At 57.7% G+C, this 23798-nt stretch overlaps 2 protein-coding genes across 4 annotated transcripts in view; one reads left to right on the plus strand and one right to left on the minus strand.

Annotated features, from left to right (window-relative positions):
• Positions 1–18712, minus strand: PSMD2 (proteasome 26S subunit ubiquitin receptor, non-ATPase 2). The gene is made up of 21 exons (XM_059731208.1): positions 18590–18712; positions 18233–18289; positions 17562–17726; positions 16853–16974; positions 9177–9401; positions 7583–7741; positions 6572–6716; positions 6233–6293; positions 5696–5842; positions 4848–4954; positions 4290–4417; positions 4108–4195; positions 3324–3486; positions 2658–2759; positions 2407–2552; positions 1991–2074; positions 1539–1707; positions 1028–1122; positions 806–932; positions 508–626; positions 1–311 (listed from the first exon to the last, which is right to left on the minus strand). Exons 1-21 carry the CDS (start codon positions 18710–18712, stop codon positions 129–131), a joined length of 2715 nt encoding a protein of 904 aa, XP_059587191.1. The 3' UTR covers positions 1–128.
• Positions 18672–23798, plus strand: part of ECE2 (endothelin converting enzyme 2) — a 23658-nt gene continuing 18531 nt past the window's right edge. The window contains exon 1 of one of the 3 annotated variants that reach the window (XM_059731211.1): positions 18672–18762. In XM_059731211.1, coding sequence (XP_059587194.1) covers positions 18733–18762 — 30 coding nt within the window. In that variant the 5' untranslated portion in view covers positions 18672–18732. Of the gene's footprint in view, positions 18763–22934; positions 23074–23798 lie in introns of those variants that run through there. The other 2 variants (XM_059731212.1, XM_059731209.1) reach the window with 2 other exon arrangements.

The raw sequence follows: 23798 nt of genomic DNA on the forward strand, positions 1-23798 counted from the left end.
TATGTCTCCCATAGATTTATTTGCCTACCAGCTCCTCAGTAACAAACAGCAGCGAGGAGCTGAGCACATGCCCCTGCCCCTCCCCCTCCCCACCCCCCTCCAGCCCCTGCCCCACCCCAGCCCCAGGCTCAGACATCATAGTTGGGGTTCTTGCGCAGGATGACGAAGCCCTCCAGGATGGGCGTCACAGGCATGTGCTCCTCTGTGGCCAGCTCAGCCCGTTCCCCATGTGCCAGCAGCACTGGCGTTGTGTGCGTCTGGAAGCCTGTGATGGTCTTTGGCTTGCCTGCCTGCCCCACGACATCCACAGCCTGTAGAAGGGGGTGAGGGTCAGCATCGAGGACATGGAGGCAGCCACAGATACCCACAACCGAGCTCAAGTCTCCCAGGCCAAGACAGGTGCTGCTAGGGCTGCAGGTAGCCCCATGGCACCAACCTGGAGCCCTCAGCCTCAAGCCATCACCTCTCCAGTCTCAGAACCCAGCAGCTCCCCCACTGCCTTCTTACCTGCCCCACCCTGACCGACACAGGCAGAGGCCGCAATTCCTCATCGAACGTCACCAGCATTCGTGGCTGCATGGCGGCCACCAGCCCATACAGGACATAGTGTGACTTGCCCAAGATGACTGGAGGGAGACAGGGGCATTACAGCCTGCAGGACACAGCCAAAGCCACCCACCCACCTGAGCAGCACAACCCAGCTCATCAAGGGTAAAGAGCAAGGGGCTGAGCCACGCACAACCTTCTGCTGGGTACCCTCCCTCAGACCCAAAAGTGCCCTGTGGGCAAGGACCACCATACTCACTGTTGCGCACATCCAGGAAGGATACAAGCACAGTCAGCAGCCCCGCCACAGCCACCTGGCTCATAAGCTGCCGGTCACTGTGGTATGGACACAGGGTGAGGGTCCCCTTCCCAAGGTGAGTCAGCCCCTGCTCAGCAAAAGGAAGGTGCATTAGGACGGGGCCCCAGGCCAGCACCCTGGGCAGGGCTCTGAGCCCCAAGACACCCAACTCCAGGCACTTACCTGAGCCAGCCGCACCATGAAGAGGTTGTTGGGGTCCTTGGCATGGTACTGGGCCAGCTGTCTCAGCATCGCTGCCAGCCGGGCATTGTTGGTGCCTGCACAGGAACCAGGGGTGAGCAGGAAGCTAGGAACAGGCTGCAAGCCCCAGCCTGGGTACCAGATGCCAGACACATCCCTACCACTTCTCCAACGAGTGATCCGGAATGAGGTCTACCAGGACTCTGGGCTGTGTATCCAGAAGTGAGGGGCCCCAGGGCAGTACAGCTGCATGCACACATGGACAGGCTCAGCTGCCACTCCACCCTGGGCAGGACCCACCCCCAGCAGTGAGATGAGATGGCAGCATCTGCCCAGTGTGACCCAGCTGGCACTGGGGCTCTGCTAATCAGGAACAGATAGGCAAAGGAAGGTTGAAAGAGAGCCCTGCTACTCCAGCATCCAGCTGCTGAGACTACAGTAACCACCCCCCCCATCCCCCCAGTTCCCTCCTGCACAGTGCCAGGGGCCTTACCACTGCCCACCATGCCCATGGCAAAGATGGAGTTGTAGGAGACTTCAGGGTCAGCATCATGTGAGAACTTGCTGAGGGTGTCAAGGATGTTGAGGCGTGGGTTGGAGACGGAGATCAGAGCCAGGGCCAGGGGCACAGCGCGGCGCAGCGTAGGCTCCCCATACCGCAGCTATGTCGGGAGGGATGGAGACGTTAGAGCCTGGTGGCAAGCTGGGCCCTGAATCCCTCACACATGCCAGGGAGTCCCTGTCACAAGACTAGCAGAGTTCTCTGCAGTGCTGGGAGGGGATGTGAGCAGGCAGTGGGCACCCAGGAAACACGAGCAGGCAGTGCCAGGCTGAGGGGTGGCACTCCCTGTCTTCTCCTGCCCCACACCTAGAGCTCCCTGTGAGGTCCATCCCTCCCTCTGCAGTGAAGCCTCCTCCCCTTCCCACATCAGTGCCATCACTCACCAGGTGGCCGAAGGTGCGCAGAGCCATCTCGGCGCCAATCTCTTCCCCCATGGCAATGAGCGCGATGCCCAGCACAGCCACACCCTGTAGAGGGGGCGGACATGCGGGCTGAGCACTGGCCAAGGCATGCACGGACCAGGTCCTAAACCACCCAGCCTGACCAGGCCCAGTAGGCCAACAGCTCTGCCCCTCTCCCCATCCCAGGGTGAAGGCTCTCTCCAGAGCCCTCCCAGGCCAGGCCAAGCCAGGTCTTCATGCCAACAGCTGGCTTAAGCTGCCCCTTGGGGCTGCCCAGCTCAAGGGAACAGAATAGACACCAGCCATGCCCCCCTTGCCTGTGGACAAAGCAGGCAGATTCTGCTGGAAGCCTTTCCCTGGGCAGACAAAGGCCAAAAGCCCTGCATGCCCCGCCTCACCTGGTGGGCCCCCATGTCAGCTGAGCCTTCTTTCTTCTCCTTCTCCTTCTTGTCTTTCTTGTCCTTCTCCTCCTCCTTCTCCTTAGAGTCAAAGTGCTCACTGCAGATGTGGAGCAGCTGCTGCACCTTCAGCACATTGCCTGAGCCTGTAGGTAAGAGAGGCCCATGGGATTGGCCTTATGAGGAGGGGCAGGGTCCTGGAGCCGACCCCCTCTCAACCTCCACCACTGCTGGGCAGGGCTGGGACTCACCAGCATACGCACAGATGTCCACCAGGGTGTTGGCAAAGCTACGGAAGGGCTCCGACACCACCTCCAGCGCCGCCAGGATAGCCTCGATTGCCTCCCCCTTCCCTGCGGGGCAGCAGCAAGGCCTGTGAGAGCAGCCAGGCCCAAGGGTACAGACTCTGCAGGTGCCAGGAGCTGGTGCCTAGCTGGAGGCCCTCAGAAGGGCACCTGAGCTCGCCTTGAGGGACCTCTCTAACCTTAGGCAGCCTGTAGCAAGCCAGAGCACCCCACACCCCCAACCTTGTCCTATCCTTGTCACCTGCCTGGGTACTACTCCCCTTAACATCTGCTCAGCTCCCCCAGTGCTGCCCCCTCATAACCCCAATCACACGGGCCTTTGCAACCGCAGGGGATTATGGGGTATAGCAGAGCAAAACCATCATTCAGGCCACAAACCAACAGGTATGGCATGTGTAACTTAAAAGCTCCTGCTCTGTAAACCCCAGCATGTTGGGAGGACCTGCAGAGCAGCCACACCAGCCCTATATTCGAGGGGACGCCCCACTCCACATAGCCCCAGGCATGTTCTGCTCCCGGCTCACCACCCAGATCCAATGCCACCCCCAGCCCTCCCCTGGGCTCACCAGCCCAGCCCCAGCCTGCAGACAGTGCCTGCCTGCCCAGCTGTACCCAGGTGGTTGAGGCCCAGGCCGAGTGGCAACCAGCGAGCATAAGTGTCCTTCAGCTCCGTCTCAGACTTCTCCATGATGGTCTGGAGAATGGTGGAGGTGACGTCCCCATTGCAGGAGCCCACAGCAATCATGCCACAGGCCAAGGCCGTCACGCCAGCCACCTGGCCAGAGGAGAGAGCACCAGTCAGAGACTCACTGTCCCAGCACTGTCTGGTCACAGCCCTAAGGAGGCTGCACCTGTACCCACCAGGCCAAGATTAAACTGAGTGTACATGAAAGGGCTCAGGGCTTGAGAACAAAAGGGCCCCAGAGCCAGGCTGGGTGGCTCAGAGCTGCTCCTGGGGAGCTGCATGTGGCTTGTGACTCTCAGCAGAACCCCGATTAGTTTGGTGGGGGGCGGGATCCTGAGTGATCAGACGAATTAGATGACCCCAGAGGCCCCTTCCAAAGCCCATGAAGATGCCTGGGTAGGGGCTGCCCCCGGAGCCATCGGCCCCTGATAAACAGGAGAGGCAGGGCACTCAGACACACTGGGGCTTGGGGCCCACTGACCTCCCCACTGCCCATCATCAGCTACCAACTCCACCCATGCTGAGGAGCTGCTGAGACAGAGCTAAGCAATATCTCCAGCTCCCCAGGCAACGGCTACTGCAGCCCTCCTGGGATCAGCATCCTCAGTGGTTCTCATGCAGAGGCAGGGAAGTGCTGGGGGATAGCCAGCCTGGCAACCATAGGGGCACAGGTGACACCTGAACACCCTCCCCAGCCGCTGGCCCACTTACCTCCATGCTGGATTTGGAGTCACCCATGACAGGAAGCAGCAGAGTCAGGACATCCTCGCGGTTGGAGCCGGCATAAGCCAAGCCAAGCCTGCAGCAGAAACCCATGGGACATTAGTAGGGCCAGGGGTGGGGGGCCTGTCCCATGGGGTGGGCAAGTAGGCAAGGGGCTGGGTGGGCCTTACCCAAAGATGGCACCAATGCGCATAGTGTTGCTGTTGTGCAGAACATAGTCGGACAGCAGCGCCAGTGCAGGGTCACACTCGTTCCGCACCCCTGAGTTCACAATGCCACAGGCCAGCAGGGCGCCCGACTGCAGGGCAGAGACACATCAGATAGAGCCCCAACATTCCCCTAACAGGTAGCAGAGGGTATCATGCAGGTGGCCAGATGGGAGAGACTGCACTAGGGGACCACAGCTCCCATTGTGCAATGCACCTCCACCCCCAGCTCGGAAGCTCTGCTGGCTGGGACCTGTGGTTTCTCAAAGCCACATTCGTGCGATACAGAGGCCCCTAGGGCCCCCCATGAGTGCCCCAGAGCCTCGCTTCTGCCATCAGGGCAGGGACTCCAAGCACATGGGGCATTAACCATCACCTTGGGCAGGTGGGGCCCTGTGGAGAACCACAGCAGCAAAGCCATGCAGGATGTGGGGAGGACAACAGGCCCTTTTGCCTTGGCAAGGCTGTCCCCATAGCCATGGTGACATGGGAGTGCCAGGCCAGGAAGGCAGCACCACCCACCTTGATGTAGTCCTCAGAGGAGTACAGGTACTTGTCAATCTGTGTGAGGCCCCCATCCACATCCCACAGCAGGATCATGCCCAGTGAGGCCGCAGCGCTGAGCATCCCTGCATCATGAGCACAGGAAGGTCAAATCAGTCCCTGCCCCCACATGTGCCCCTCTATGGTCCATTTCCCTTCTTCTCACTGCCAGGGCACACCCCACACTTCCACCCAGCCTGGGGGAGCCTTGTCCAAGTCCAGGGTGCCCAGGTCTCTTTGGTTGCTGGCTAAACTGCCAACCTCCTGGCAGTCACCTGGGACGTTTGCTAGGGTGTGACATGTGGGTCCCACACCAGGCAGCTGACCCCAGTCAAATGGGGCATTCAGAGGCCTCAGCACATGGCCAAGGAACAGGCACTGGAGGCAGTGTGGGAAAGCCAAGCTGCCGTCATGTATTAGAGAAGCAGCCGAGACCCACAGATAAGTCTGAACGCAGGAAAGGAAGCGCTGGGACTGGAACCCCCTGGCTTGGGGAGGGGAGTACTACAGAAAACTGCTTACCCAGAATGCCATGCTGCCTAGCAAATCAGCCACTGCTGAAGCACTGCATGCTGGGAAGTGCAGCCCTCCAGACATGTCCCACATGCCCAATGGAGCTCCAGTCCCACTCAGCCGCTGCTCTAGTCAAGCCCATGGGCAAGTCTGAGCCTGTACTGGCTAGCTGTACCTGCGGCAGCAGGCACGGGCCAAGACATGAGGGCATGCCAGTTTGAAGGCCAGGGCTCAAGCCATATGTGTCCAGTGTCCCCAGCCCTTAGACAGGGGCTGCAGGAAGATTTCCCCACTCCCTGCCCGCCTGCGCTCACCATGGTCCTTGTTCTTGTAAAGCCACTTGTTGCCATCGTCAGTCAGCAGCTTGTCCTGCCCAAAGGCAGCGTTGACGAAGCCGTTGACAAAGGAGGAGGCCAGGTTCATGCGAGCTGAGTCCACTTGCGAGCCACTGCCGCCAAACCCTGGGATGGGATCAGAGAGAAGCTGGGCAGCACCATGGCATTGCTTGGCCAGGGTCCTTTTCAGGGCAGGGGACCTGACCAGGCTCTTCTAGCCTCCCTGCTCCCCAAGGCCCCAGGGGCTGCTAGGGCAGTATCCAGCCCCAGCCCCAAGGCAGCAAGAGTTCCAGGTGCCAGAGGACTGCTACAGCAGACAGGCATGGCCAGAGGGAACAAGCTGGATGCCCCACCCCATCCAGGCTGAGGCAAGCCCAGCATGGTAGGACTGGGCTCAGCTGGGGCCTTGCTCAGAGCCCTGACCCCCAGAGGCCTCTCTACCCAGGCATATCTGCCAGCCTCACCCCCTTGCTGCAGTGCAGGACAACATGACATGGCAGTTGAAGCTACACTCACTGTTGTTCTCCAAGTGGGTCTTATAGATGTCATCTGGCACCTTGGGTTCCATGATGTCCAGCTGGAGAGAGGGGCAAGTGGGCGTTACCTCCCAGCCAGCAGCAATGCCCTGCCAGGCCAAACCGAGCCACAACCCCCAGCTGCTCCCTACCCTGCACACAGAAAATCCTCAGGGCCCCCTCCCAGACCCACCCTGGCGGGGCACAGGAACGGAGCTGCCATCCCTCCTTGTAAGAGGGGCCAAGTGGCAGCCTGCTCCTTGGCTCCCAGTGTGGGCTGGGGCTTCCATCCCCTCTTGGTTGCAGCCCCGTGCCCCTCCCCACCGAGGCCAGGCCTCACCTCCCGGGCCAGGGCCAGGAAATTGCTGTTCAGCTGCACGTTAGACATGATCTCAGTGAGATCCTCATACTCCTCTACATCCTCGTTGAGCTCCAGGAAGACACCGTGGCGCCCCAGCATGAAAGCCATCTGCTTCTGTACCACCCTGCATAGGAAGGCACCAACAGGTGTCAGAGCCGGGACCCTTGCTTTGGAGACACGATCAGTGTCAGGCCCCAAGCACCAGCCCAGAAGCTGAGAGCACCCCACCTGGCTCTCCCACTTCCCAGGAAGTTCTTCCTAGCAACCCAGCCCAGGGAGCTGCAGGAGCCTCAGGAGCTAGAATTCTGCAGGCCCATGCAGTCTCCAACCCCCACAGCAGCCTTTGCCCAGGACCCAGCTTCTGACATTCCCTCCCAGTAATACTACCAAAACCCAGCTTCTCAGAGCCACCCAGGACCCAGGCATATCTGCCTACCAAGGGGCAAACCAGCAGGAAGGGGGAGGCGGCCTCTGCTCCCCTGAAGGGCTGATCTATCAACCCCAACCGGGCTGGGCCGGAGCACAGTAGCCCCAATACAGAGATTGGGCCTCTACTACTCAAGCCAGAAGGACCTGCTCTAAAGCTGGTAACTAGAGCAACTCAGGGCTCAGTTCACTCCAAGCTCTCAACACATGGGGACAGAATTGGTCTCATCAGGTCAGCAGCCCCAGAGGCCCATCCCTTGGACAAGGGTAGCTCAGGCAGGGATGGAAAAACACCCTGACAGCACAGGGCCCACTCAGGTGAGGCAGGGGAGGCCTGTGGCATTGACCAGTCCCATCCACAGCCGAGCCTGGCAGCAAGAAACCAGAAAGTGCCAACAGTGAACAGGGTTGTAGTTCTGCAGATGCTTGGGCCACCAGAAACCGAACTGAGACTCCAGCCTCAAAGCCCAGGGACCAGACCCTCTGGAGGGGATGGGACTGGACTAGGAAGGGGGATCTGTAACCAGGACAGCCAAATGGATGCAGCTCCCGTCAGCTACATACACGTCTTTGCAGGAGGTGAAGATGTCCTCCACCAGCTCCATGTCATTGAGCATGAGGGCCAGGCGCAGCGCCTCCGGGAACCGCCCAAACTTGCGGAAGATGCCCAGGGCACAGCGCAGCAGAGCCGAGTTCTCAGGCTCGGGCACGTAGCTCACGCAGCTGTGGAGGGAAGAAGATTCATAGATTGTAGAGTTGGAAGGGACCACAATGGACCATCGTGTCCGACCCCCTGGCAGGAAAGAGGACCGAGCTCAGACGACCCCAGCCAGGTGACTATCTAGCCTCCTCCTGAAGACCTCCAAGCTAGGTGATAGCACCACCTCTCCTGAAAGCCCATTCCAGATCCTGGCCACCCTTACTGTGAAAAATTTCTTCCTAATATCCACTCTCAACTACTTTACACCCATTATTCCCAGTCATTCCCTGGGCCACCCTAGTAAACAGCACTTCCCCTATTCCCTGTTGACCTCCCCTAATAAATTTATAGGCGGCCACAAGATCTCCCCTCAGCCATCTCTTGTGAAGGCTGAAGAGATTCAGCTCTCTCAACCTCCCCCGTAGGGTCTATCATGAAGGACACTAATCATGTAAGTGGCCTCCTCTGGACCCTCTCCAGATTCCCCGCGTCCCTCTTGAAGTGCGGCGCCCAAAACTGGACACAGTACTCCAGCTGGACCAGTGCCGCATACAGGGGGAGCATCACCTCCTTTGATCTATTAGTCATGCACAACAAGGTGCGATTGGCCTTGTTGATGGCCTCATTACACTGCCGGCTCATGTTCATCTTGGAGTCAATTATGACTCCAAGATCCCTCTCTGCCTCCGAGCTGCTGAGAAGGACACTCCCCAACCTATAGGTGTGCTGGGGATTCCTCCTTCCCAGGTGGAGTACCATACATTTATCTTTATTAAACTGCATCCTATTTCTCTCTGCCCATTGATCCAACCTGTCCAGGTCACCCTGAATCTGCTCCCTGCCCTCCGGTGCACTAACTCTGCCCAATAACTTGGTATCATCAGCGAACTTGGAGAGGGTGCTCTCCACACCCTCATCCAAATCACCGATGAAGATATTAAATAATATCAGTCCGAGAACCGAACCCTGCAGGACCCCACTGCCCACCTCCCTCCAGGCCAGGCCAAGAAGGAACCATCCACCACCACTCTCTGGGTACGGTCCCTAAGCCAGCTGGCCACGCACCTGACCGTGTAGGCGTCCAAGATAGGCCAGGGGTGAGTCCAGCTACTACCCAAGGCAGGACCTGGCCAGGCTGGCAGCTCAGACCAGATCAGCACCCCTAGCAGCTCATGCCAGCGCTCTTGGGTAGCTGAGTTCAATGCTCCCAGCCACCTACAACTGGAAGTGCTCAAGAGAGGTAGAGCTCACTGGCAACATACTCCCTCCTCTGCAGCCAGCAGGAAATGCTGCCTCATGGGCCTCTGCCAAACATGGGCAAAACCAAGGTTCTGATCTCCAGCTGCAACATCCTGACTGAGACCCTTGATGCCTCCTGCCCCTGGTGGGTAGCAGCCTCCCCGCTCCTCCCCACCATCCGCCTGGGCCCCCAGCCTGAAGGCAGCCCAGCTCCTTCACCTGGTGAGGTAGAGGCAGACCTTGGCGTAGGCGTTGTCATCAATGTACTTCTCCAGCATGTCCATCTGCTCGATTTCCATGAGCAGGTCGCAGGCTTCGTGCTCCGCGTTATGCGCCATGTTGTAGGGCACGATCTCCTTGACCAGTGTCAGGAGTGTGTCCCTCTGGGCCTTGTCAGCCTCATCGATCTCCTGCCACTCCTTCGCCACCTCACCTGCCAGATGCCTGTTGGCACAAGGGAGAGAGAGGCCAACATGGCTCAGAGACAGCACCCTTGATCCCAAGAAGTATCTGGGGGCAGCCAGTAAGGGACTGAGGAGGTTCAGGTAAGCTACACTTCTGACTCAGGTGTTTGCACCTCACATTGCATTCATACCAGCCTGGGAGGTCACTGCAGAAGATGCAACTGCCCCCTCCCCAATGACAGCACCAGAGCCTGCAACCCTGGCTGGGAGGAGAAGGGGGCCAGACTCTCCCATTCTTGGAGCTGAGGGCCTGGGCATCTCAGAAAGGGAAGGCCCCCAAATCCCTGCTTCCCCCAAATCCCACCTGGTGAGCCTGCAGACCCCCCAAGAGCAAGCACTCCTCTCCACTGCAGGGAACTGCCTTGGTGGAGGCAGGGCCATTACAGGGGCTGCCACAGCTGACCCCAGCCCCAAGGGCAGCCAGTGCATCTCAGGCTCTACAGCTGAGTCCCCACCCAATGCTGAAGCAAAGAAATCAGCTGGGATGCTGCAACAGCAGCTCTCACCCTTCTTTCCTGAACACCTTGGCAACCCTCTGGTCCTTATCACTACTGCTAAATGTAAAGCCAGGCACTCACTGCAGAAGGCATTTAGCCAGAGCTATTTACCACCTGGGTAAATTTAAGCCTGAGCAACTAAGCACAGGCTCCATGCTCAGGTCCTGATGCATCCACCCATCAGCACAGTTCCAAGATTTATAGTCAGCCTGGGAAATTCAGAAGCACACAAGCCCCTGCAGGTAGCTGCCCTCCTAGAGCTGGGGTCAAGGAACAGCTCAAGCTTGGCTTATAAAGGATCTATCCCATTCAACTGTTTCTTGAATCAAGTTTGGAAGCAGCTTCTGCACAGGAGTCAGTCTTGTCATCTGCTCGAAGGATAGCAAAGAAAAGCTGTACCGTATTCTCTCACATACAACATGCACTTTGTCCCCGCAAACAGCTGATGGAAATCAGGATTTGCATTATACGTGAGAAAAATGCAAGTAAGTTCCTGTCACTTAAGTTTCTAAGTAACAGAAACTCTGCGTATGATCCTCAGGGTAGCAGGCTCAGCTGTCGTGCTGCTGCTCCTCAATTACTTAGTACAAGAACTGCCATTTACTGGGTCAGACCATAGGCCCAGCTTGCCCAGTCTCCCATGTCACACAGAGCAGAAAGCAGATGCTGAAAGGGAGAAGGAAATGGGTGTGATCAGGGTTCCTCTCTCACTTGCAGCTTCTAGCATTTAAGATCTAGGACATTCTGATTCGGAGGCTGTGCCCCTCACTCCCATTCTTAATAGCTACTGATGCCCCTTTCCTCCAAGAATGTGCCCAGTCTAGGGTTGCCAACCCTCCAAGATTGTCCTGGAGTCTCCAGGAATTAGATATAAATCTCCAGGAGACTGCTGAGAGTCATCCAGGAGACAAATGATAGGACATTCATTAAAATAAATATTAAATGTGAAATCCCATTTATACAGTAGTCCAGTGGGTTTTTAAAATGTAATAGTAATGTGCATTTGCCTTTCTGATATAATGATTCATTAATGTCATTATGTCATATGATGAAACCTCCCAGAATAGATTCAAACAGAGTTGACAACCCTAGTCCATTCCCTTCATGAATCTGGCTAAACTGTCAGCTTCCACCATATATGCTGGCAACAAGTTCCACACTTTAAATAACACGCTGGGTGACAAAGAGCTTCCTTTTGTTAGTTTTAAACTTTCATAGATTTCATAGACATTAGGGCTGGAAGGGACCTCAGAAGATCATCGAGTCCAGCCCCCCGCCCAAAGGGCAGGACGTCAGCTGGGGTCATAGGATCCCAGCAAGATAAGCATCCAGTTTCATCTTGAAGGTGTTCAATGAAGGCGCTTGAACAACCTCCGGCAGCAGGCTGTTCCAGACCTTGGGGGCTCGGACAGTAAAGAAATTCTTCCTTATGTCCAGCCTGAAACGATCTTGTAGTAGTTTGTGACCATTCGTCCTCATCATCCCTTGGGGCGCTCTGGTGAACAAACGTTCCCCTAGATACTGGTGGTCACCCCTGATAAACTTATAGGTGGCCACCAGATCACCCCTGAGCCTGCGCTTTTCCAGGCTAAAGAGCCCCAGGGCTCTCAGCCTGTCATCGTAGGGTCTGCTTCCCTGACCCCTGATCATGCGCGTGGCTCTTCTCTGGACTCTCTCAAGCTTCTCCACATCCTTTTTGAATTGTGGAGCCCAAAACTGGACGCAGTACTCCAGCTGCGGCCTCACTAAGGCCGAGTACAGGGGGAGAATGACGTCCCGGGATTTGCTTGAGAAGCATCTATGGATGCAAGCCAGCGTTTTGGTCGCTTTACTAGCCGCAGCATCGCATTGCAGGCTCATGTTCATCTTGTGGTCAGTGATGACCCCCAAGTCTCTTTCTTCCATAGTGCTAACCAACATAGCACTGCCGAGCCTATAAGGATGCTGCGGGTTTTTCTTCCCAAGGTGGAGAACCTTGCATTTATCGGCGTTGAACACCATCAGATTCTCATCCGCCCACTTGCTGAGCCTGTCCAGGTCAGCCTGGATCACCCGCCTGTCTTCTGGCGTGGATGCTTTGCCCCAAAGTTTGGTGTCATCGGCGAACTTGGCCAGTCCGCTTCTGACTCCAGTGTCCACATCGTTAATGAAGATGTTGAACAGTATGGGTCCAAGGACAGAGCCCTGGGGGACCCCACTGGTCACAGGACACCACGATGAATGACTTCCATCAATTACTACCCTCTGGGTCCGACCCCGGAGCCAATTTTCCAGCCAGTGGATCGTGGGGAACCTAAGGCAACAATTGGCCAGTTTCTCCAAGAGACGATCATGGGACACCAGATCGAAGGCTTTTTTGAAGTCAAGATATATGACATCAATCTCATCTCCCTTGTCCAGGTGATAGGTCACCTGGTCGTAGAAGGAAATGAGATTGGTCAAGCAAGACCTACCCGCAACAAACCCGTGCTGGCTATCCCTTAAGATGTTGGCGTCGGCCAGTCCATTAAGGATGGCCTCCTTAATAAACGTTTCTAAGATCTTCCCCGGGATAGAAGTCAGGCTGATGGGCCTATAGTTAGCCGGATCCACTTTCCTCCCTTTCTTGAAGATAGGCACCACGTTGGCCTTCTTCCAGTCTTCGGGCACTACACCAGAGCGCCAAGAGTTTTCAAAGATCCGCGCTAGAGGCTGGGCTATGATGCTCGCCAGCTCCTTGAGTACCCTGGGGTGAAGATTGTCAGGGCCGGCTGACTTGAAGGTATCCAGCTTCTCAAGATGTTCCTTCACAAAGTCAGCATTAATGGAGGGCAGGGGATCACCCTCACCCGGACTTCCCGGCCCTGTAGCAGGCACAGGCGTCCCATGGGGCTGATGAAAGACCGACGCAAAGTACCCATTTAATAGGTTGGCTTTTTCCTGGGCGTCAGTTGTCAGTTGCCCCACCTGGTTCAGCAGGGGTCCAGTGTTGCCCCTGCTTTTCCTCCGGCTCCCCACATATCTGAAAAAGGACTTTTTATTGTCCTTGATGCTCAAAGCTAGCTGGAGTTCAGTTGCAGCCTTGGCTTACTACCCACTGGCTTCATTTTGTGACCTGTCATTCTTGTATTGAGACAGTAAATAATAAACCCCTACCTACTTTCTCTTTGCCATTTAGTATTTTATAAGCCCTCCTCATGTGCCCCCTCTTTTCTAAATTGAATAGGCCTAGCCTCTTTAGTCTCTCTTCACATGGAAGCCCCTCCATACCAATAATCATCCTTGTTGCCCTTCTCTAGTTCTCTTACATCCTTTTCAAGGTGTGGGGAGCAGAACTGGGCAGTATTAGAGGAAAGATTTATTTTTCTTTATTCTGCCTTTCAAAAACCTTACTCAAGGGTACGCTGTACAAGAGAAAATAGCGAATTTTTTCTGCTTATATTCTTCAGTTCCCCGCGCATGAAACTGCTGCTGTTTGGTGGATCTGAGTCAGAACTGGATTGGGGGCTGGTCATTAAGACTGGCTAAAGACAGCAACAATACACAGCAAAGAACAGAGCTGGGACAGAAGGAGCAGGCCCAGTATTTTTGCAAACGTTAATAAATGCAGCTGTGCCAAAGAAAGGCAGCTACACATTCATGAATATGCAATTTAAACCAGGGGTGGCCAAAATATGGCCTGCAGGCTCGATCTGGCCCACCGAAGGATTTTATTCGACCCACAGTGGGTCCCTTGGCCCCACCCAGTCCAGGTGCAGAGGGTAGCCCAGGCTGTGGCATGTGCAGCCAGTCTCACTGCCCCCAGGCATGCAGCAAGGCTGAGGAGGCATGGTGGCCAGACTCTTCTTCCCAGCAGCCCCAGTGGAGGCTCCTTCCAGCTGCTGCTGCCAGCATCACAACCGCCACAGGACCCAGCCCCGCTGCCTGGGCACCCCAGCCCATCCCCACCCAGTGCCAGGGGTGCTGGACAGACTGGATAGGCAAGGTCTCCAGGAAGACAAGCCCAGGACTCATGTGAACAGGGCATACTTGGCCAGGTAGATAGGATGGGGCCAGGGTCACAGAGCAGCATCCAGGAGCAGGATGGGCAGGTGGGGCCAGGATCACAAGGCAGTGACAGCGCAGGGCTGGGGCCCATGACAGAGCCACAATTCGTAACCCACACCAATTTCATGGGGAGGGGCATGCCAGGAGCAGATCACGGCTCTGCCCCAGCCCACCCTGCCCCTCCAACTCCCCACTCGCCCACATGCCCATCCCATCCACCCAGCTGAGCATGCCTGCCCATGTGGGTCCCGAGACAGTCTCCATTGAGACCCCAGGGCTGGGATCACCGTGCAGTGATAGCAAAGGACTGGGCCCTGAGGCAAAGCCACTTCGGGAATTCTGGCAAGCTGTTGCGGGCTGGAAGGGGCTGAGGGGCAGGGGGTGGAGAAGCTGGAGAGTGATGACACAGCCTGCAACAGCTCATCAAGACTTCCTAAGTGGCTCTCCAGCCCAAATAATTGCCCACCCCTGGTTTGAACAGAGGTTTGAGAAGAGCTTCAAATAACAGCAAGAAGCAGAGGGACTCAAGACACACTGATGCTCAGCTTAGAAACAAAAACCTCTGATTGTGAAGCCCCCCTCTAGGGGCTTCAGCCAATTAACTGGTTAACTGTACAGTTATCTTAAGACCAGCTATATGTGCAAAGTAGCTATCACAGAATAAAATGCTCCAGCCAGGTATAAAAAGTTAGACCTCAAAAATGTGTGCTAATTTTGCAGCTGGTTGCTATCGAGCTTTAATTTGCACAGTATGTGGCTGGGAGCCCTGTTAGCTTACAACTGCATCTTGCCCAGTGGGGAACCCCTGGGCCTGGGGGAATCACAGCTGCTCAGATTCCTAGGGCTCGGGTGCATGAAACCCCTGGGCTCACACGGGACTCTCAGTCCTGGATGCGCTGCACACCCAGCTGAGAGTCCCACACCTAACAGACTCTCAGTCCCAGCTGCGCCTTGCATGCAGCCAGGACCCAAAGCCCCATCAGCTGCAGGGTCTCTCAATCCCAGTTGTGCATGGTTTCTGCAGCTGGGAGATCCCTGAGCAAAGCGACTCCTGCCATAGGATCCTGCTCCTTGCCAATGCAGGTGTGGCGTGGCAGGAGGCATGACTGTGTGGATCGCACATTAAATCCAACTGTGCCTTTACCTGTGTATGCAGAAGGGGCCTGAGGTGCATGCGCAGGGGCAGGCTGGGAGCAGACCTTCGCGGCACATCTCCATGGGGCCCTTGCTAGGATCCTGCACTCAAGTCCAGGCCCCACAGGGAGAACACCCCTTTGCACAGCTGTGGGGGGCCCCCAACTGGGATATTGGGAATTACATGACAGGTTGTGGGGAGCCCTGAGAAATAAACAACTGAGGGAAGGAGAGATGGGTCTGTCCAGCAATGAGGGAACAGAGGTAGCAAAGATCAGCATAGAGAGATATGTATTACCACAGAGGGGAAAGGGACTAGCACTCAGGGGCCGCAGCTGGGATACACACTTGCAGGCAGCCAGAAAGCTGTTTAAAAATACCATTAGAGGCTCTAGAGGAGTGTATACCACCAAGCAAGAGGGATACAGTTTAATAGTGGAGTTAGAGGCGATTTAAGGCAAAAAGACCTTGGAGTCAGTGTAGATTAGTTTTCCAAAAGCGTTAGCTCAACATGCAACAGCAACAAAGAGACAAAAAAGTGTTGGACATCATTACAGAATTGAAAACAAAACTGAGAATATCATTATGCCATCATGTTCAAGATGTGGGCGCCCATGGATTTGTATTGCGTGCAGTTCTGGTCTCCACACTGCAAGAAGTATGCAGTGGAAGTAGAATAGGTACAGAGAAGGGCAACCAAGATGATTGGGATACACAGCAGTTGCTGTACCAAGAGAAAATACAACGGACAGGCTCTTCAGAGTTTGGAAAGACAATGGCTGAGGGGGATACAATAGGGGTCTGTAAAATCATGAAGGGTCAGGACAAAGGGAACAGAGAACTGTTATTCACCAAAACACAGAATACTAGCATGGGGGGGTGCCCACAACAAAGAGCAGGAGACAGGTTTAAAACTAACAACTGACAGGACTTTTTTTTTTTTTTTTTAAAGTATAACGTAGTTAACTTGTGGAACTCATTGCCAGAGGAGGTGATAAAGGCATATGATATAGTCAGATTCAAAAAGGAACTAAAAAGATTCTTAGACAATATATCTACTAACAACTACCCAAAACAGAGCTACAGATGTTTCCTCTGGCATCTCTAAACCAATGACAGTGGACGCCAGGGAGAGTTATGACAGGGGAGAAAACACTCTAGATCAGTGGTTCTCAACCTTTTAAGATTCCAGCCCCCCCTTGGAAAATGCTAGTACTTAGTTTTCACCCATTTTTTTTTTTGACTATGCAAAAATGCTAGAGTAAATCTTCCGTTGCAAAGAACTCTGGAAGTCCACAACAGGGCAGAATGGCTTTAACACTGCAGATTCCTGCGTGAAATCTCTGGGTTTGAGCTCACGAGTCATGTTTGCATAGCTAAGTGCTAACATTGCATGGCAACCACAAAAGGATCTCAAGGCACCTCAGGCTGCTGTGGCACACTGGTTGAGAACCACTGCTCAAGATATACTGTTCACATGCTCTCCCTCTAACACAACCATTCCTGTCTCTGGCAGTGGCAAGATAGGGGGCTGTATGGACCATAGATCTGATCCAGCATAGCACTGCTTATGTTGTTCTTGTTACTTCTGCCTCAAGGACACCTGCGCATCACCCCTGGAGGCCAGACAGATCAGCCGTGGAAGAGAAGCTCAAGAGAAGGGCGAGACGCCATCACAAGGAAGCCTTCCTCAGGGCTGAACCAAGCACAAAGCACAGCTGCAGCCTGCCTCAGACAGGCCCTGGGTGACAACAGAGTGAGCCCCACCCCTTACCTGACGTATTCGTGCCCCCAGGAAGCCAGCTCCTCCTGGGAGCCCACCAGGCGGTACTTCAGGCACTCCCGCTCCCCACTCATGGTCATGGCCAGCACAGAAATGATGTCAGCTGCGAAGCGCTGCAGGAAGACATTCAAGATGCTGATGCCAGCCAGTGGTGCCAGCCATGAGGGTACAGAGGGGACAGCAGAAGTGACAAATGAGACAGACATGACCCCCCCCCCCCCCCCACACACACACACACACACACACAACACAAGGCAGCCCCCACCCGCCTGATACACTACCCTCCCACCCCACACAGGTAGGCTGCCTCCAATAACTTCAGTGTCAGGATGTCCCATACAACCACTGCCAGAGAGGCCCTGGCCTGCACTCTAGCAGGACACCAGCAAAGCTGTGCAGCACACCCATCCCCCAGGAAAGCCTGCAGCCCCATTAACAGCCAGTGCCTCCCTCCCAGAGTGTACCAGAGCACACCTGCTACAGTGGAGCCATGGCAAGTTTGGTGGAAGCCAGCCAAAGCTGGCAGACACAGGACCTGGTGGCTCCCATCCGTCAGCAGGAGGTTTGTGCTGCTCACCTCCAAGGCATGCAGGATGATGCTCAGTGCCCAGCACACCACCCCCTCAGCGCCGAGTCAACCACCAGCCTGCAGCATTGAACCCTGCCCTTCCCCCACAACACAGGAGCTGGGCCCACCCACCTTATTCTCTCCAGGGGCCATGCTCTCATAGATCTCCTTCAGCTTGCCGTAGTGTGGGCGGAGGAACTTCAGGGGCTTAGGCACAGAAGTCATGGAGGTGGTGGAGGAGCGGATCTGCCTGCGTAGCTCCTCCAGCGCAGGGCGGTACAGGGACGTGTCCTTCTCCTGGAGGAAGGAGCCGCACCTGTCACGGGTGGGGGTTGGGGGGGAGGGGCTGGCGCAGGTGCCCTCATCCCACCCGCTCGGACAGCGCTAAGCAGGCTCCGCTATCACACACCTGCGCTCGTCAGAAGCGCGCACAGGGCTGGTTTGTACCGGGTGCATCTCACATGAGGCTGTGAAGGGCCAGGGGGGCTCAGCCACGTGCTTGGCAGGCAGACTGCCGTTACGGGGACCCAAAGCAGGCACCAGGCCCTGTGGGGCCACGACAAACCACGCCACCCCAGCCACGGCTGCGGTCGCCGTACGAGCTCAGCTCGCCCCCGGGCCCCAGAAGGTCATCAGCAAACGTGGGCAGCGACAGCACGGCCGGAGGAAAGGAGAACCCCTCGGGCCAGAGGCCGGCAGCGGGACACAGGCAGCCTCCTCGCCACCGCACCAGCCAGCAACACCCTCCAGCACCGCCCGCCCGCTGCGGGGACCCGACGGCCCGACGCCCAGCGCGCACTCACCCCCAGGCGCTCCACCAGCATCTCCAGCTCATCCTGCAGCTGCTTGTCTTCCTCCGACTGCAGCGGGGCAGAGGCACGGCCGTCAGCTCCGGGCCGGGGGCAGGGCCCGGGACCCCTCCACACCCCCCCGAATATCACCCCAGAAGGGCCCCCCTGCCCCAGGGAGGGGCCCCGACGCGCAGGGCCGGGGGCGCAGGGAGCCCAGGCCTGAGGGGGCGGGGGCAGCTGCTGGCCCCGCCCCGCAGGTCAGGGGTCAGGGGTGAGAGGAGGCCGCGCCAGGCCGCAGTGACTCAGCTCCTCGCCCGCCCGCCCGCCCGCCGGCCGGCCGGCCGGCCGGCCGGCCCGCCCCGCTCTCACCAGCTCCTGCTCCTTGTCGCCCGCGGGCGGAGGGTCCTTGCGGTCCTTGGTCCACGGCCCCGCCGCCTTCTCGTCGCCGCCGCCCGCCGGCGCCGAACTGCCGCCGCCGCCGCCTTCCTCCATGGTGCTGAGCTGCGCTGCGCATGCGCGGGACGCCACACACCTATCGCGAGGTGACGCGGGGCCCGCGTGACCCGGCAACGCGAGGAGGCGGGGCCTGGCTGTGTGATTGGCGGGAGGGGGCGGGGCTGCGGCACGCACGTGGGTGGATGGGTGGGAGGCGCGGGGCTCGTCGTGTGTGTGTGTGTGTGTGTGTGTGTGTGTGTGTGTGTGTGTGTGTGTTGCGCCCCCCCCCCACTTGCACGTTCCTGGGACAGCGAGCCCCCACACCCAGCAATCACAGCAAGAGGACCTGGGGGATCCCCAAGTGCCTTTTCCAGGCCTGTCACCCTGAAGCCCCATGTGATGGCTGGGTCCGATCCTTGTGGGGTACCACACCTCCGCAGTGCCATACCCGCACACCTGGCAGACCCGGACACGCTTAGTCTCAGACCCTCCCCTTCACCACAGATAAAGATAATAAGGATTGGACAAGAGAAAAACAAAATACCATTCTCAGGTCCCTTTTCTGTCTGGGCCCCAGGCAGCCACCTGGTTCACCCCTGCCTTTGTGCAGCTCTGCACCTCGGGGTCAGGTGAGGGGGCCCATGGCTGTAGTGGGGAGCACCCCCACCCCACCCCAGTGTGGCTCAGGGGTGATTGCACTGCAGGGAAAGGCCCAAGGCCATACTTTGGGTTGCAGCAAGCACCTCTTGAGCAAGACTTTGGGAGTGAACGAGCCCTGAAAGCATAGCTGGGGCCTAGCCAGGCCCTGCAGGGGGCTGGGACACCCCCTCCCCTCTCCTCCCCTCTGCTGGTGGCACAGGACAAGAATGTCCTGCCTGGTGGCCAGGGTGCCCTGTGGACTCCTGCAGGCCCTTCGCTTTGTTGGAGCTTTCCCTACAGCAAGGGAGTCAAAGATATGGACTGCAGGCTGGATCCAGTCCAGGGAGCTCTATCATCCCACCCCCGTGCTGCCCATGAGCTACAGGCAGCACATGGGGTGCACCGGATGGCCCCATGGGCTTCATACAACGCCCACCCCAGCTGCTTCAGGATCGTATCACAGCCAGTGCCCAGTCCCATGCATGTCCTGGAGCAGCCAGAGCAGGACACATGCCACTCCATGACATACCGAATCTGGCCTACAGCAGGTGCCACATGGTCCCAAAGCAGTGAGCCTAAGAATGCACTGCATGTGCTGCCCACTTCACAGCATCTGGCACATGCTCTGGCCACTCCGGGACCCACGCTGGGTCCAGCGTAAGCAGATGTGCTGGAACAGGCACCGTATACAGTGTGGTCCTGGTGCAGCCAGTCCAGGACACCTGGCCACCCACTCCAGCTGCCAGGATGCATGAGGGATCTGGCATGCAGGGCTGGTCTGTGGACCCAATCAGGCCCATGGACCAGGCCCACAGCACCCATCCAGCCTGTAGGCCCCGATGGATGCGACTCTGGGGGCAGGGCCTTTCACTGGGAGCAGCAGTAGCTGAGTCCTTGCTGACTCATGGGGCTTGCTCAGGTACCAGCAATGATCTGTGATGGAAACAGGAAGGACTCCCTGCCCCTCCGGAGCCCAGAGGGCCACGTCCCAGGAGGCTGCACCCACGACTCTGCTCACCGTGCCCTTAGATTGGCTTTCCATGCCCCTGAGCTCCGCCAGGTGGCGCTCACCTAGCTTCCTACAAGAGCCGTCCTGCCACTGCATCCACCAGCCTCTGTCCCTACCTGTCCTCACCTGGCAGCACATCCTCCAGGGCAGGGACACCAGGCCCCGGCTGTGAGCTTACACATGTGCACAGAGCCACCACCTTCTTGTACAACCTTTCCTGGCATACTCCTCCCCTGCTAGCTCCTGCTGCCATGTGCCCCCCAACACATGCCCCTTCCTGTCCTTACCCGTGGGCACTCACTCGGGCCAGGATGCTCCCTGCTCACTTGCTACAGCTGCTCTGGCCAGAGCAACACAATAACTTGCACACAACAGAATGTTTCACCCCTCACCTGTTGCGCAGCAACAAGGGACCTGGCTTATTGTACATGTCCTGGTCATTGGTAGAAGTAAAGGGGTATGCAGCACTGCAAGTGTGCCCGGGCATCTGTGGGGAGTAATAAGCCAGGGAGAGGGGGAGAGAGTATGTATGTGTGTGTGTGTGTCAGTGTATATATGTGCTAGCAAGTGTGAGCATGGGTGTGTGAGAGAGAGAGAGGGTGTACATGTGCCAGGGAGTATAAGTGTGCATGTGTGTCAGGGTATACATGTGCCAGCAAGTGTGTGTGTATTAGGGTGTACATGTGCAAGCACATGAGCCTAGTAAATGAATGCATGTGTGTCAGGGCTTAAGTGCACCAGTGAGTGGGTGTGAGCATGTGTGTTTGAGCATGTGTGTGTGTGTGTGTTAGGGTGGAAGTGTGCCAGGATGTGAGTGTGAGCACATGTGTGTGCCAATGAATGTGAGCATGCACGTGTATGAGTGTGCATGTGTGTGTCAAAGTGTAACTATGCCTGTGAGTGAGTTTGAGACAGTCTGGGTCAGGGTGGAAGTGTGCCAGCATGTCTATGTCAGAGTGGAAGTGTGCATATTTGGGGGTGAGTATACCTGCACAGCAAGTGTGTGAAGCCCCTGTGAAAAAGGAGGGTGCCAGCCTAAGGCCGTCTGCATCTCCACCATCCAGGTATGAGAGTAGTTTCCCAGGCCGGGAACTCGGAGACCTTCTCCCGGACAGCCTTGCTGTGGAGCTGACCCAGCCCAGGGGGAGAAGAGATTCACCCCCTCTGCACTGCCACCTGCCCAGGACCCCTCCACTGAGCAAGAGGAGAGAAATGGAGCTTCGCACTGCCCCACCTGCCCCTGAGCCAACAGGCAATAGCCAGCAGAGCCCTGGGCCCTGAGCTCACCTCCCTGCCCACAACCCCTGCAGGGCTCACTGAGTGGAGGAAGCACTGGAGCTGCTCTGGGGTTCAGCGGCAGGGCCTGGAAGCATGGGGGGGATGTTGCAAGGGGAGATGGTGCACGTTGGATGGGTAATGCCTGGAAGTGTGTGCACCTGTGCTGTAAATGCACTTGGGGTAGAAAGCTGTGTGCTGCAAAAAGGCTGTGTGTTTGGGGGTAACACCTGTATGTACAGGTGTGGGGCATGTTCTACATGCTGTATGCATGCAGGTGTGTGCCTGGCAGCAGTGCTTGTATGTGGGTGTAGTTGTACCTTCAGTGTGCTGGGAGGAGGCAGCTGGGAGCAGTCAGCATGTGCCCTCCCTCTGGCAGTGTCCCAAGGACCTGTTTGTGTGACCTGCTGGGGTCTCACCTGATTCTTCCCACCCAGATACAGTAACCTGGGAGGGGACAGAATTGTGTGTGCATGTGCATGTGCTAGAATGATTGTGTGACTGCATGTTGTTGTGTGTCAAAATGTGTGCACTTGCCCCTGTCACAGGTGTTTCTCTCTGCCTGTGTGATGAGTGTGAGGCTGCAGAGGTCTGGGTTAGGCAGTGTGCACGCTAGTCTCCCTGTGCCTGGATGGGTGCAGTTGTGTGTCAGAAATGTGGGTCTCTGCTTGTGTATCAGGGTGTGCAACTGTGTGTGTCTGTGCTTCCAGGCATCAAACAGTGTGACTGATTTCTACAGACAGTGTGCAGTGCTGTGTGTTAGCCTGGGTTTGCTCCAAACCCTGTTCGACAGTGTGACTGCATCTCGGACAGACAGTGTGAGTGTGTGATGTTCGGGTTTCCAGAGCCACCTGATTGCTTGGGATTTCTTGGGTGCTAGCATGTACGTCTGTGATAGCAAGTGTGCAGCCTGCATGTGCCTGTGTGATGATGGGTGGGTGTGCAGCCTGTGTACACCTCTGTGACAGTGGGTGTGCTAGCCTATGTGTGCTTGTGTGACATGAGTGTGCCAACCTGCAGTTCCCGTGTGTCAGCCTGCGTGCGACTCTGTGACAATGGGTGTGCCAGCCCACACGCATGTGTGCGCCTCTCTCTGGGCGTGGCAGCCCGCGTGTGCCTGTGCCCCCGCAGGTGTGTCCCTGCGTGCCCCGGGGTGCGTGCCAGCCCGCGTGCGCCCGGCCGCCTCGGGCGTGCAGCCTGCGCGTGTGCCCGCGGGGGGCGGCCCTGAGTCACGCCGCTCGTGTGCCGCCGCCCTGCGCACGGGGCGCGGTGCCGGGGCCGGAGGCGGCGGCCGCTCCGCGCTGACCTTGCCCGCCCATGGGCGCCCCGTCCCGCTAGCGCCCCCGGCCCCCGGCTCCCGGCCGGGCCAAGCCGGGGCCATGGCAGGTGGCCGCGCCGCCCCGCTCGGCCCGGGCTGGCAGCGGCGCTAGGCGGCGGCGGCGGCGGCTCCCGCGGCTCCACCATGAATGTAGCGCTCCACGACCTCGGCACCAGCGTGAGTAGCGCCCGCCGCACCGGGCTGGCACGGCCCCCTCCCCACCGCCGACGTGGGGCTGGCACGGCCCCCTCCCCATCACGGAGATGGGGCTGGTGGCACTGCCCCCCCTGCGAGATTGGGCTGGCACGGCCCCCTTCCCGCCGCCAAGATGAGGCTGGCACTGCCCCCCCCCCGCTTCCCGGGAGATGGGGCTGGCACAGCCCCCTCCCCAACCCGGAGATGGGGCTGGCACTGTCCCCCCCTTGGACCGGGCTGGCACGGCCCCCTCCCCATCATAGAGATGGGGCTAGCACCTCTCCCACCAGATCGGGCTAACACTGCCCCCTCCCCACCGCAGAGATGGGGCTGGCACTGCCCCCCCAGGGGCTGGGAAGGAAGGGAGCTGGGGATGCCCAGGCTGGGGAGGGGGCGGGTTAGGATGGATGCATCCCTGCCCTCCAGCTGGGGGCAGGGGCTTCTAGCTCTTCTCTGCAGGCTGCCTCCATCAGGGTATGGGTCTGGGGACGGGCAGGAGAGGGGCTGTGATGTCTCTGCCCCCCTCCTCCCCCTCCCCCCCTCCAGCTACCACGGCCCTGATTCCCCCTCTCCAGCAAGGGCACTCACCCTGGCAGGCCCAGAGAGGCTAGTGAGGGAGGGAGCTGGGGGCACCCCAAAGATCCCAGGAAGCCCCCCCCCCACCCCCCACGCCGTCCTTTGGCTGCAACAGCCTCTCAGAAGAGCGG

This window comes from Alligator mississippiensis, chromosome 7 (genome assembly GCF_030867095.1).
Source record: "Alligator mississippiensis isolate rAllMis1 chromosome 7, rAllMis1, whole genome shotgun sequence".
Lineage (NCBI taxonomy): Eukaryota > Metazoa > Chordata > Crocodylia > Alligatoridae > Alligator > Alligator mississippiensis.

What these genes read in the sequence shown, in the direction of transcription:
- PSMD2 (XM_059731208.1), bottom strand. Translation starts at nt 18,712, where the DNA reads ATGGAGGAAGGCGGCGGCGGCGGCAGTTCGGCGCCGGCGGGCGGCGGC. An exon ending in ACTCCAAATCCAGCATGGAG is followed by an intron (nt 3,487 to 4,107) that starts GTAAGTGGGCCA and finishes TCCTCTGGCCAG; the next exon opens with GTGGCTGGCGTGACGGCCTT. An exon ending in CCTGGGCCTCAACCACCTGG is followed by an intron (nt 2,760 to 3,323) that starts GTACAGCTGGGC and finishes GCTGCCCCGCAG; the next exon opens with GGAAGGGGGAGGCAATCGAG.